Raw genomic sequence first — 11028 nt, forward strand, 5'->3', positions numbered from 1 at the left:
ATTTATTTTCTGGTGATTTTTGGTACTGAACTGATGGAACTCAAGGCAAGGCACTGAATATATGTATGTACCTAAACAATTTGTCATTCATGTAAAATACTCCTTTGCTAGTCACTCTGCTCATTGGTTTTGTCCCAATGCTTCCTACACCCAAGCTTAATTACAGAGGTGATAAGGCCAATTCAGTAAGCAGTTTTCAGGTGTAGAGAGGACATTGGAAACATTACTGTATACAGGCTGTGTATAATTACAAATCCTTTGGCAGGTAATAGAGCAAATTATACATTTTTAGTTGTGTATTTTACTGTTTCATTTTTTTTAAATATATAAAATGTTGTGCGTTAGGCATTTTCTAGAGACAGATGAACACGACACAAACACTATTAGCTAACTTGTTTATTAAATAAGACAGCTGCAGATAATGTTCTTTAGAAAAGAGATCTGACTGCAGAATAACAATTTCCTGGAAATTTTAAACTGTCAAACAAAAAAAACATAATGTTGGAATCTGTTACCATTTTTGTTAACAAAAAAAAAGCAAAAGAAGCAAGCAAAGACTGCTTAGGGAGTGTGTAGAGCTTGTTCATAACGTATAGCAATGTAGTTAGCTAGAGACCGGCATCTATAAAAGCTTGCATGTCTGTGGAAGCAAAGGTTTTATGTAAACTCGTTTTACATAGTAGCTTTAAATAATATCAAGCGGCTGCAATATATTCACATTATATAATAAAAGGCAACATAGTCGATGACCTTAGACACCCAGGTCAGTGATTATATAGAGTAAACAAGCACATATTCTGTGCAGCCTTACATCCAAGATATCTCATGTGATACGGAATGTTACATGAACAAAGCGGAGATTGGACCTTAACAGTACAGTATTGTTACACTTTTTGAGACCAGATTGCATAGCCACTTGTTTGAGAGCTGCATTTCCATAGCTCCACTGGAACATATCAGTTCTTCTTCATGCTGTGCAGTGGCTCCACTAGTTTATTATGTACATGCATTAAACCTTGGAAAAAATAAAAAGAATAATTTTATTCAGTGCTGTTATAATGCACAACACAGCTTAACTCTTGTAAGGACAGGAATTACAACCCATTTATAGTAGTGTGTTGCATTACAATGTTGTGCCATTTTATTTTAAACGGCAATCCTAGCCATTACACCACAATGTGCATACTATGCGTTGTATTTGTATTGCTAAAAATGGGTCAGGTCCCTAGTTTTTCCATCCGTTGTGGTGCAATGGCATGCCATTCATAATGAATAGACTGCCTAAACACAAAGCAAGTTAATACACAGATAAGCACTGCAACACATTGCTTAGGTGTAAAACTGGACTCAAAAATGTATTGTTGTCATTTAGATGGGTTGATTTATTAAAAGAACTGAGATTTTTTTTCCTTTAATCATCCACACGTGTGCAAATAAAATAAGTAGAAGGAAATATGCATTTCACATGACTGGAAAAAATTAGGAATATTTGCACAGTTAATTACGTGAACAAAACTTTTTTTAGTCAATAGACCGCAGAAAGTTTATACGTTTGAAAAAAAAAAACATTTGTAATACATTTTAGCAGTCCGCAAGATTAGTTAACATTTGGCCAGTTGGGAGTTGCATGCTTCCTTATGTTCTGTCTCCTACTCAAAAACCCTTTTGCTCTCTCATACCCAGGAGTTTTGGGATTTGTTTTTTAATTCAAAGGCACTTCAACAGCCATGGCAAATGACGTTGGGATGGAGGAAGGAAACCTCTTAAAACCATACACACCTTTAAAATATTTGACTGTTTTTACTCTAAGCTCTAATGTAGCATCTTCATCGCAGACAAATATAGTACGAGGATGCTGCTGGAAAGCAGAGACTGTCCACATGTGATTCACACCCTCTTCTATAGCTTTGTACAAAGCAAAAGCTTTGTGTGCACCTGTAATGAGGATCATCACCTGCCAAAAGAGAACAAAGCTGTTTATACAGTAAATATTATTATGATTAATAATATTAAAAACATTACACAAACAGAAATTAGAACAACATCAACCAAATGTGTGGCCAAGACTGAACACTAGACTATAATCTCTTGAATGATGTCACCGCATACAAAAGCGTTAAACACAAAGGTAATTTATATTCTTTGTGACTATTCCATGCATTTAAACAAAATGTTTTCCATACCTCTTTGGCATCCATTACTGTCCCTACACCAACTGTTAATGCCATTGTTGGGACCTTAGAAAGATCTCCATCAAAATATTTAGCATTTGCCAAAATGGTGTCCATTGCCAAGGTCTTTAATCTTGTCCTGGATACCAAACTGGAACCGGGTTCATTAAAGGCAATATGACCATCTGGACCAATACCTAGATGGGTAAGGCAAAGGTTTGGAAAAGATGAACAAAACTTTATTTTATATACACATAAATATATGCTAAAGAGAAATATAGTCTTCACATACATATTTAGGAGACACTGTCACTTGGCCTATACATGTGAATGTGAGAGTGTCTTTGGGAAGTCCCCCCAACCCAATGTTAATTACTTCATGCTTACTTGCTCCGCTGTAGCCAGAAGGAATATTATGTATTGATAAATATGGAAAAGCATGTGACCAGCCCCCCCTGTGGCGGTGCCTGATTGCTAGGCCTAAACACTGTTGCATGTCTACAGGAGGGATGTCAGGTCCCCAATACAGCTATTCTCAGTGCAGGGTCAAGAGACTCAAGAATCTGTGTGAAAATGCAGATTAGACAAACATAATGGGGTATTTACACTATTTTACAACCCTTTACTGTTCCAAATATCATTTTCTTTCATAATTAATCTGCATTTGTGAAGCCCCAATAAGTACCCCACCTAGTTTGTAAAATGACAATATACCCAGCAATTATCAAAGAAAAACAAGGTTTGCAAAAAAAAATGCATACTGGATTTTATGGTGTTTTTGGCACATAAGATGTTACTATTGAGTCATAAAATAAATATTTTGACAATCACACAACATCAATTTAAACATACAATGGTGGTTCAATAATATTACCTCCAACAAACAGCTCAATGCCACCAGCTTCTTTGATCTTCCTCTCAAACTCATCACATTCAGCCTGCAAATCTTCTGCATTCCCATCCAGAATGTGAGCATTGTTGGGGTCAATATCGATATGTTTGAAGAAGTTGTTCCACATGTATGAATGGTAGCTCTCTGGGTGGTCCCTGGGCAGTCCTATAACACATTAGATGTATAGATCAAGGACACAAGAAACGTATCATTTAGTTTTTTGCCTTCTTTCTGGCCTTGCGACAAAAGTCATCAGGACATAAAGGATAACTATCCTCAATTGATACAGCAATACAAACCTAGCCATGGTTCTTATCTTTCCCACTTTTAATCTAACACTCAAAGATACACTTTAAGTTAGAGTTTAGAATTCAGGAGAAAACTTTGGGTTAGTTTTGAAGTGGTTAGGCAGGATTAGGTGGTAGATTTACATTTAGGGCAAATTTATGACCACAGACATTGTTTTCATGCATTTGAAATGCATGTCAAACACATGTAACCAAAATCCAAGTGACTTTAAGTGAACAATACATATGGCAATAAAGAGGCTGAGTTTCTTTGCACACTGTGGGCCTGATTTATTAAGCTCCCCAAGGATGGAGAGGACACAGTTTCATCAGTAAAGCTGGGTGATCCAGCAAACCTGGATTTCCTAAAAGTCCTTTGCCAATGTTTTCAAATCTGGACCAGATCTATTCCAGATTTGCTGGTTCACCCAGCTTCACTCCTAAAAAAAACTATCCTCTCCAGCCTTGGAGAGCTTTAATAAATCAGGCCCAGGATGTCATATTAGGATACATTTAAACTGCAAGCAAAGCAGTTCAAGCACAGTCTTTTTTATCAAATGCTGCAATTTCATTCAAATGCATCATTTGACTAGAATGTCTCTGAACATGAATTCTGAAGAATGTAGGTTCAAGTTAAGATTTAAACCGAAGCATTCCCTGTGTGGACATTGTAACATAAGTCATGGTAATGGTATTTACCTATGTGACCACAAATGACCTAAATATTGCTGCTTCTTTTATCACCTGCCCACTCCCAACCTGTGACTGCACAATGACTAGATTGGGAGAGCTCTGAATAGCTCTTCCCATTACTCTCCTGATCTATAGTAATGTCTCCCCATGTTCTAATATGAATTATAATTGTAAAAACAATTCACAGCCATCTCTCCCCCACGGTCAATACACTTAATACATTGGTCATGTGTCCGGCTACAGCCATTTCACTGTTCTGTATAGTTATCTCCCCAAATTTATATCTGAATACATATTAAATTAGTACCAGTGATTTAGTCAACTCACCTACATATTCATCCATGTTAAAAGTCTTCACATATTTAAAAGATAAGTCCCCATTTTTGTGGTACTCAATAAGTTTTTTGTAACAATCCAGTGGTGTGCTACCTGTAGGAAACAAACATACAGGTTATAATGCTCATACACATACAATATTTATTCAAGTGGTGCAACCATTGAATAGCACCGCAAGCCAAAAAGCAAGCCTGCATATATAATGACCAGATATGGCTGCCATATCATTCAAACTATACATACCATTTAAAAACAATTAGGTGGACACTACCACAAAATTAAAAGATTATTGAAATCAGCTGATTTATTTTACATGTATATATAAAATATCCTTTAAACGAAAGTCACAAAAAACAAAAAAAACTCACACTTACCTTTAATCCCACAGGGCCCTCAACGATGCCACGATCCAGTCCTGCATCACTAGAATTCTTCTTCGTCCCACCGACATCTCCAATCTTCTTTTACAGTCTTTGTTCTACGTCACACGATCTCACAGTGTGCAGGTGTGAGATTGGGTGATGTAGCCGCTGTAAAGGGGGGAAAAAGAGAGCCATTTCACTGCGCATGTGTGAGATCGGCATCTCTTACCCCTTAGTGGAAAAACGGAGATCGGCATGCGCAGGAGGAGCAGCCAAGAGCCTCCTAGGATGCATGACATCCTCAGCTCATGACATCCTCAGCTCATGACATCCTCAGCTCATGACATCCTCAGCTCATGACATCCTCAGCTCATGACATCCTCAGCTCTATGGGGGAGATACTGATGAGCAATCTGCTGCATTAAACAGACTTCTAGTTGTGCTGAATGCCTGGTCATACAATGCAAGGTTTGGTTTTATCCAAAGGCCTTACATCACTACAGAACACAGACATAGAGAATGACAGAGAGAGTGAACCCTGGGGACCAGGCACCCTGTACACTAAGAGGTGTAGTAGATACAAGATTTTTTTTTCTTTTTACATCCATAGGGAGAAAACAGGACCTGACATTTGCTTAGAAAAGCAAGATAAATAATCATATTTTATGCAAGAATCATGATCTTAAAAAAAAAGAGCATTATTGCAAAATAATCAAATTGTAAAGAAAAAATTAAATAAAATAAAAAAAAAACTATCATATAAAACGTAGTATAACCTGTAGGTAATCCGAGAGTGAAGTATTTGTCAGGTCCAGGGTTGAACTGGATGATACGATTACATATGTACTTTGCTGCCCACTCGCTCGCCAGGGAATAGTCATCGAGAATTACGAGTCTCATGTTTGGGAAGAGTAGATCCACAGCATACGGCTCCCAATCTGCAATCACAAACAACATATGCAAACGCTGAATACAAGATGTAGAGTTGGCTCACTATAAACCTGATAGAAAAATTTCATTTTTATGCACTGTAGATTGGAAAATATGTATATATAAAAAATTAGGGTACTAAATTTCTTGCTTTATTGGAAAGGTGAATCACGAGTGCACTGTCAGGGTAAATACCATTCTATGCAATCCTTATGCTGTGTCAGATCAGGTGCACCAGGTATGAATTGTATCCTGCAAGGAGCAGCGAGTCACTCAAAGGAGAAGAAACGTCCCCCAAAGTGACGTCATGATGCCAGGACTAGCCCACTTTCCCAACGCAGGTCTGAGCCTGGGGAGATGCTCCGCGGCTCTGGCCGGTGCACCCCCCCAGCAGGGTCTTTCTCCTGACCCCACTGGGGGGTGCACTGGGGCCCACCTCCCCGAGACCGAGGACATGCTCTGCGGCTCCGGCCGATGCATCCCCCCAGCAGAGTCCTTCTCCTGACCCTACTGGGGGGTGCACCGGCCAGATCTGCAGACTTCCAAAAGTTTCCCACGTACCACCGGTTTGCGACCGCTGCTGCAAACAATATAACCCTTCTTAAGTTAAATTGTACATACTGTAACTTCTCAACACTGTGATTGTGAGTGCACTTCCTTTAGCAATCCTTGTCACCCCCTCAAGTCACTAAACTACAGAAGAAAAAAAGGTTTGTTGGACTAATGCAAAACAATGCAAGAGACTGGTGCTGTGCTTTCTTATTGCAACTAATTGTAATTAATGTATGGGTGTACCCTTTAAGTGTACCTGTGCCCAGACTTTGCAAATAATTTCTATATCCAAAGCAAGTAGTAAAACCATTCACAATAAGCTGTTACTCACCTCTGTAGCTATAGGCATTGTGGAGAAATTTTACTTTTAAGTGTATAACAAAAGCATACCACTCATAGTTTTTTCCTCCTTACAATTTTAGCACCACTGCAGCATTTCCCTTATTCTCCTATTTGATGACGCCTGCATAGTTCTGGTGCCAAAGCCACGTGGAAGGGACAGCTGCATGACACCGATGATCTTCTAAAGTTGTCTGTAAGGGTGGCATTCCAATCATAACTGTATGCCTGGCATTCTTTCCACTGGCCAGATAAAATAGGAGGATTTCTTCCACCTGACGCCTAATGAATTGGTTTTAGCAGGGGTTACCAAAGATCTTACAACTATAAATTATTCCAGGAAAAAGGGTGATAACAGCTGATCTAAGGTATTCCTTGCCGTATACCAGTCCTCATATAACTCAGCAGAGGTGCCTAGGAATGTCAGTACAGCTTGGTTACAGTCTATGTTATATTTAGGTTTTCTGTAGTGCCCAGCTGCGTTGCGTGCTGGGAAGTTTTAGTAACATGCAGCAAATTTTCCCACCACCATGTACCTATTTTTTTGCTGTTGTTTTCTCTAAATTCAGTTCATTGTTTTAGGCTTATAGGGACTTGTTTCCAATAAGGCTACCCATAGATCTGCAGCTTACTAGCTAAGGACAGGTAGGGAAACATCTGCCCATTCTATGTATACCCAGACTTTTCTCTGTTCCTTACACAATTTGCGCGGTGTTGCATATCGGCCATACATCTCATTGCATTAGTAAACTTTACAATATGTTCAAACTTCTGCTTTTGTGTTAAATAAAAAAGATCCCCCATGTTGCATTTTTAGATTTCCATTTATAAAGATGAATAGCCACATGAATGAGGCACGCAGCATGAAAAGTGTAGAGGTGTGTACACAGATTTAAAATGGCAGTATGTACACACTCCCCCATAAAAGTGCCGGGTGCTGCAGAAGCAAAGAGCTGCAATGCAAGGCAGAGCTCTATGCCATGAATGTCACTTTGTTCTTTATAGGTGCAATGGAAGCGTCACTTTACAATCTGAACAAGCCCATTAGTAATTTTCATCTAAGCAGTGACATTTACGGCCAACACAAATCTACGTATAGGTCTGCAGGCCCTATCTCCAGATCTGTTCCCCAAGTAGAATCCTGCACAGGCACCATAAATCTCAGTGACATGTAGAAGGGAAAAACTCAATAAACACAATCACTGAGATATCATTCTGCACTTATTACATGATATGTACAAGACCTGCCCGCAACACACAGCAATCCTATCCCTACAAGGTGACAACACTGGGGGTGACAATGCTGGGGGTGACAACGCTGGGTGTGACAACGCTGGGGGTGACAACGCTGGGGGTGACAACACTGGGTGTGACAACGCTAGGGGTGACAACGCTGGGGATGACAACAGTGCAGCTACAGTGGGATGTCTCCAAGCAAAGACTTATCATGGCCACTATGCTACAGGAAGCCAAAGAAGTGGCAGCACAGTGTAACCCTGGCAGCAATGGGCTCGGCAGCTCTGTCCTGAGTCTGTGCAGCACTCCCAGGGACAAACCCTCCACTGTCACTACCATAACATACAGCCACCCCCACACAGCTCTCCCCATACCTGCACCTCTCCCTGCACAGGATCTGACACCGGGTCACCTGACAAATATCACATGACCTCGCCTTTCTGAGCCCTGCTTGTCACTAAGTCAGCGTCAGGACGTGTGACGTAACTGGCTGTGCTTTGGTTGGCGGAAGTGATGGCTAAAATAAAGCCGATGGTTGTCATATGGCGCCATCGTGTGGTAGAAGATATAACTGCAGATTAATATTATTATTATTATTATTATTATTATTAATATTGTTAATAATATTAATATTATTATTATCATGATAACGATTGTGATGATGATGCTGATTATTATTATTATAAATAATAATATTATTAATAATAATATTAAACAGGATTTACAGAACCAAATTATTACGCAAAGCTGTACATTAAATAGGGGTTGCAAATGACGCACAGTGACACAGAAGGAGAGGACCCTGTCCAGAAGAGCTTACAATCTAGGAGGTAGGGGATGTTTCACACAATAGGAGGGGAGATATGTAGTAGTGAGAAGTAGTAAGAGTTTTAGGAGACAGAAGAAGATGGGTAGACGAGTTTAAAAAAAATAGGTTTTGAGGTCTTTTTTAAATGAGCAGAAAGTGGGAGCAAGCTGAATAGGACAAGGAAGACCATTCCAGAGAGTTGGGGCAGCTCTGGAAAAGTCTTGGAGTCGTGTGTGCGATGAGGTTATGAGTGAGGAAGTCAGTAGTAGGTCATCGGAGGAGCGGAGAGAGAGGCTGGGGGAATATTTGTTTATCAGGCCAGAAATGTAAGTGGGACAAGAGCTGTGTAGGGATTTGAAGGCAGAGCACAGGAGCTTGAATTTGATTCTGAGATGAAATGGAAGCCAATGAAGAACTACAAAGAGATGAATAATAACAGTGGAACTAAAGTTTGTATAATAAGGCAGGTCATTATTGCAGAAAGGGACAGGCAATGTTCCTGCCTGATCGCTCCAAGTTTATGAAATCATAGCTAAGCTGCAGAGTCAGTTTTAGGTGCCAGGGTAACACGGCATTTCCAGATTCCCTTGCGTGTGCCAGTGATAAATGAACTCCAGCATGCCTCCATAAGAGTTTCATCATTCCGGCATGTGCAATCAGGATAGCCATAGATCATCCAGAAGGAAAATGGTGCCCTGTGATAGTTGTGCCTTGTAGATTTAGTTGCACTTTAATTTTGTGTCATCCTCTTTTGTGGCGCTGTACAATAGACAAAAGATGGCTAAACTGTGTTTTTTCACAATAGTTGTACACACAATTAGAGGTATATTATTTTTATCTAAAGCCATGTCACCTAAGTACAGAAGGGGCAGGGAGCAAACAGTATCACCTTCTATACCTGTGTTTTCCAACCTTTCTATTACAAGGAAATTGTTTACAGGTCTTTGAAAACTTCTAAATAATATATGCACAGCTCACAGCATTATAGCGTTAGGGTCAGTAGGAAGAATGCCTCTTACATTGCTGGCCAGTTAAAAGAATATCACCCTCACAGGTAGCCAAAAAGATCATTGGTGTCACCTATACAGACAAGAGAATCACAAACTGCTCATTAGTTGAGGAATCCTCAATCCCCAATATGATAGCTCTGATCTTAACACCAGACATGTGTCTGTCACATTGGACCATATGCATAGCTCAAAACCATTTTTCTCTGGCATGGCAATTCCAGGTTTAAGCAGAATTGCTGGCCCTCCTCCAGTCTCCAGCTTAACTATAGACATTGACAGTGCAATCTGCCAGAATGTTCTGCCAATCACTTGTAAGGGCACAGCTTTGGCATTTCCCCTGGCAATGGGAGATGACGGATCTTCTTTAAATAGAGGTTTCTAGAAGGCAGGAGGCTGGGAGGGAGCTTGAAGGATTGTTGCTGTGATTAGCTGAATTTGCTATGACTTCAGCAGTGGCAAGCTATCTGTATTACAAACTATCCACTTCTTGTACAAGCACCCACCTGCTGGGTTAGCAAGGACGGTTTTAAAAGAAACGTAGCCTTGGGCAAATGTGAAGTGGAGGCCCAAATGCACTGTATTCCATCTCTTTGCCCTCCTGGGCTTCCTATCAATGTCCTAGTTTGTCATACCCTAAAACTGACCTTGTATATAAGGCCAAGCAACAGTCATATTGCTTGAATGTAGAGATCAAGCAATATGACTGTTGCTTGGCCTTATATACAAGGTCAGTTTTAGGGTATGAGATGCCCATTATTATACACCTAAATTATAGGTATATTCCAAACTAAATCCTCAAAAGTTTCCAGATGTGAACATATCCCTGTGGAGGCTTGGCTTTATTTGCTCATATCTTACAAACCCCGACTTCTACTCTCTGTAGTTATATGGGGTTAAGCAAATGTCATTATATGCTGCTCAGGAAGGGTAATAAAGTGAATCTGTTGCTGTTCTAATATCACCCTGATATATAAAATACCCTCATACAAGTGCCTATGCACAGTTAGATTTTTTTTTTACACCTATGAGTTTTGTGAACTACTTCTTTATTAATATAGATGATCAACTCCACTTCTCAATGGTGCTGAAGTTTTTGATCTTGTGTAGCATTTAACAGGAATCATCACAGACTTTTACTACATCTTCTAACTAATCAACTTCCTCCCTCCTTGAGAAACCCCAAAAGAATGTAATGCACTTGAAATGCCTCTAAAATGATTACCAAAAACATACCAATAATTCCCCATTGGTTGTTTGATAATGTATCATTCATAGTACAATGCCATTATCTTCAATTAGATTGGACCCAAGTAAGTTTAAGAGTTAATGAGCAGTTTCCATTTTTGAGGAAGCCTGCTTCGTGTCTAATTCATGTACCTTTATCATTACATTGCTTTATGTGGATATATTTT

The 11028-nt window shown here is 39.6% G+C and overlaps 1 protein-coding gene across 2 annotated transcripts; it reads right to left on the bottom strand.

Annotated features, from left to right (window-relative positions):
- Positions 1-381: 381 nt before the first annotated feature.
- Positions 382-8256, bottom strand: GNPDA2 (glucosamine-6-phosphate deaminase 2). 2 transcript variants are annotated; one of them, XM_072406264.1, is made up of 7 exons: positions 8173-8256; positions 5518-5679; positions 4371-4472; positions 3046-3228; positions 2184-2368; positions 1780-1954; positions 382-1015 (listed from the first exon to the last, which is right to left on the bottom strand). In XM_072406264.1, the coding sequence occupies exons 2-7, from the start codon at positions 5639-5641 to the stop codon at positions 957-959; spliced, it is 828 nt and encodes a 275-aa protein (XP_072262365.1). In that variant the 5' UTR covers positions 5642-5679; positions 8173-8256; the 3' UTR covers positions 382-956. The 2 variants fall into 2 exon arrangements, with proteins under 2 accessions (XP_072262365.1, XP_072262366.1); XM_072406265.1 differs by lacking the exon at positions 8173-8256 and adding an exon at positions 6555-8139.
- Positions 8257-11028: the final 2772 nt, after the last annotated feature.

Source organism: Pyxicephalus adspersus, chromosome 3, assembly GCF_032062135.1.
Source record: "Pyxicephalus adspersus chromosome 3, UCB_Pads_2.0, whole genome shotgun sequence".
Classification (NCBI taxonomy): Eukaryota; Metazoa; Chordata; class Amphibia; order Anura; family Pyxicephalidae; genus Pyxicephalus; species Pyxicephalus adspersus.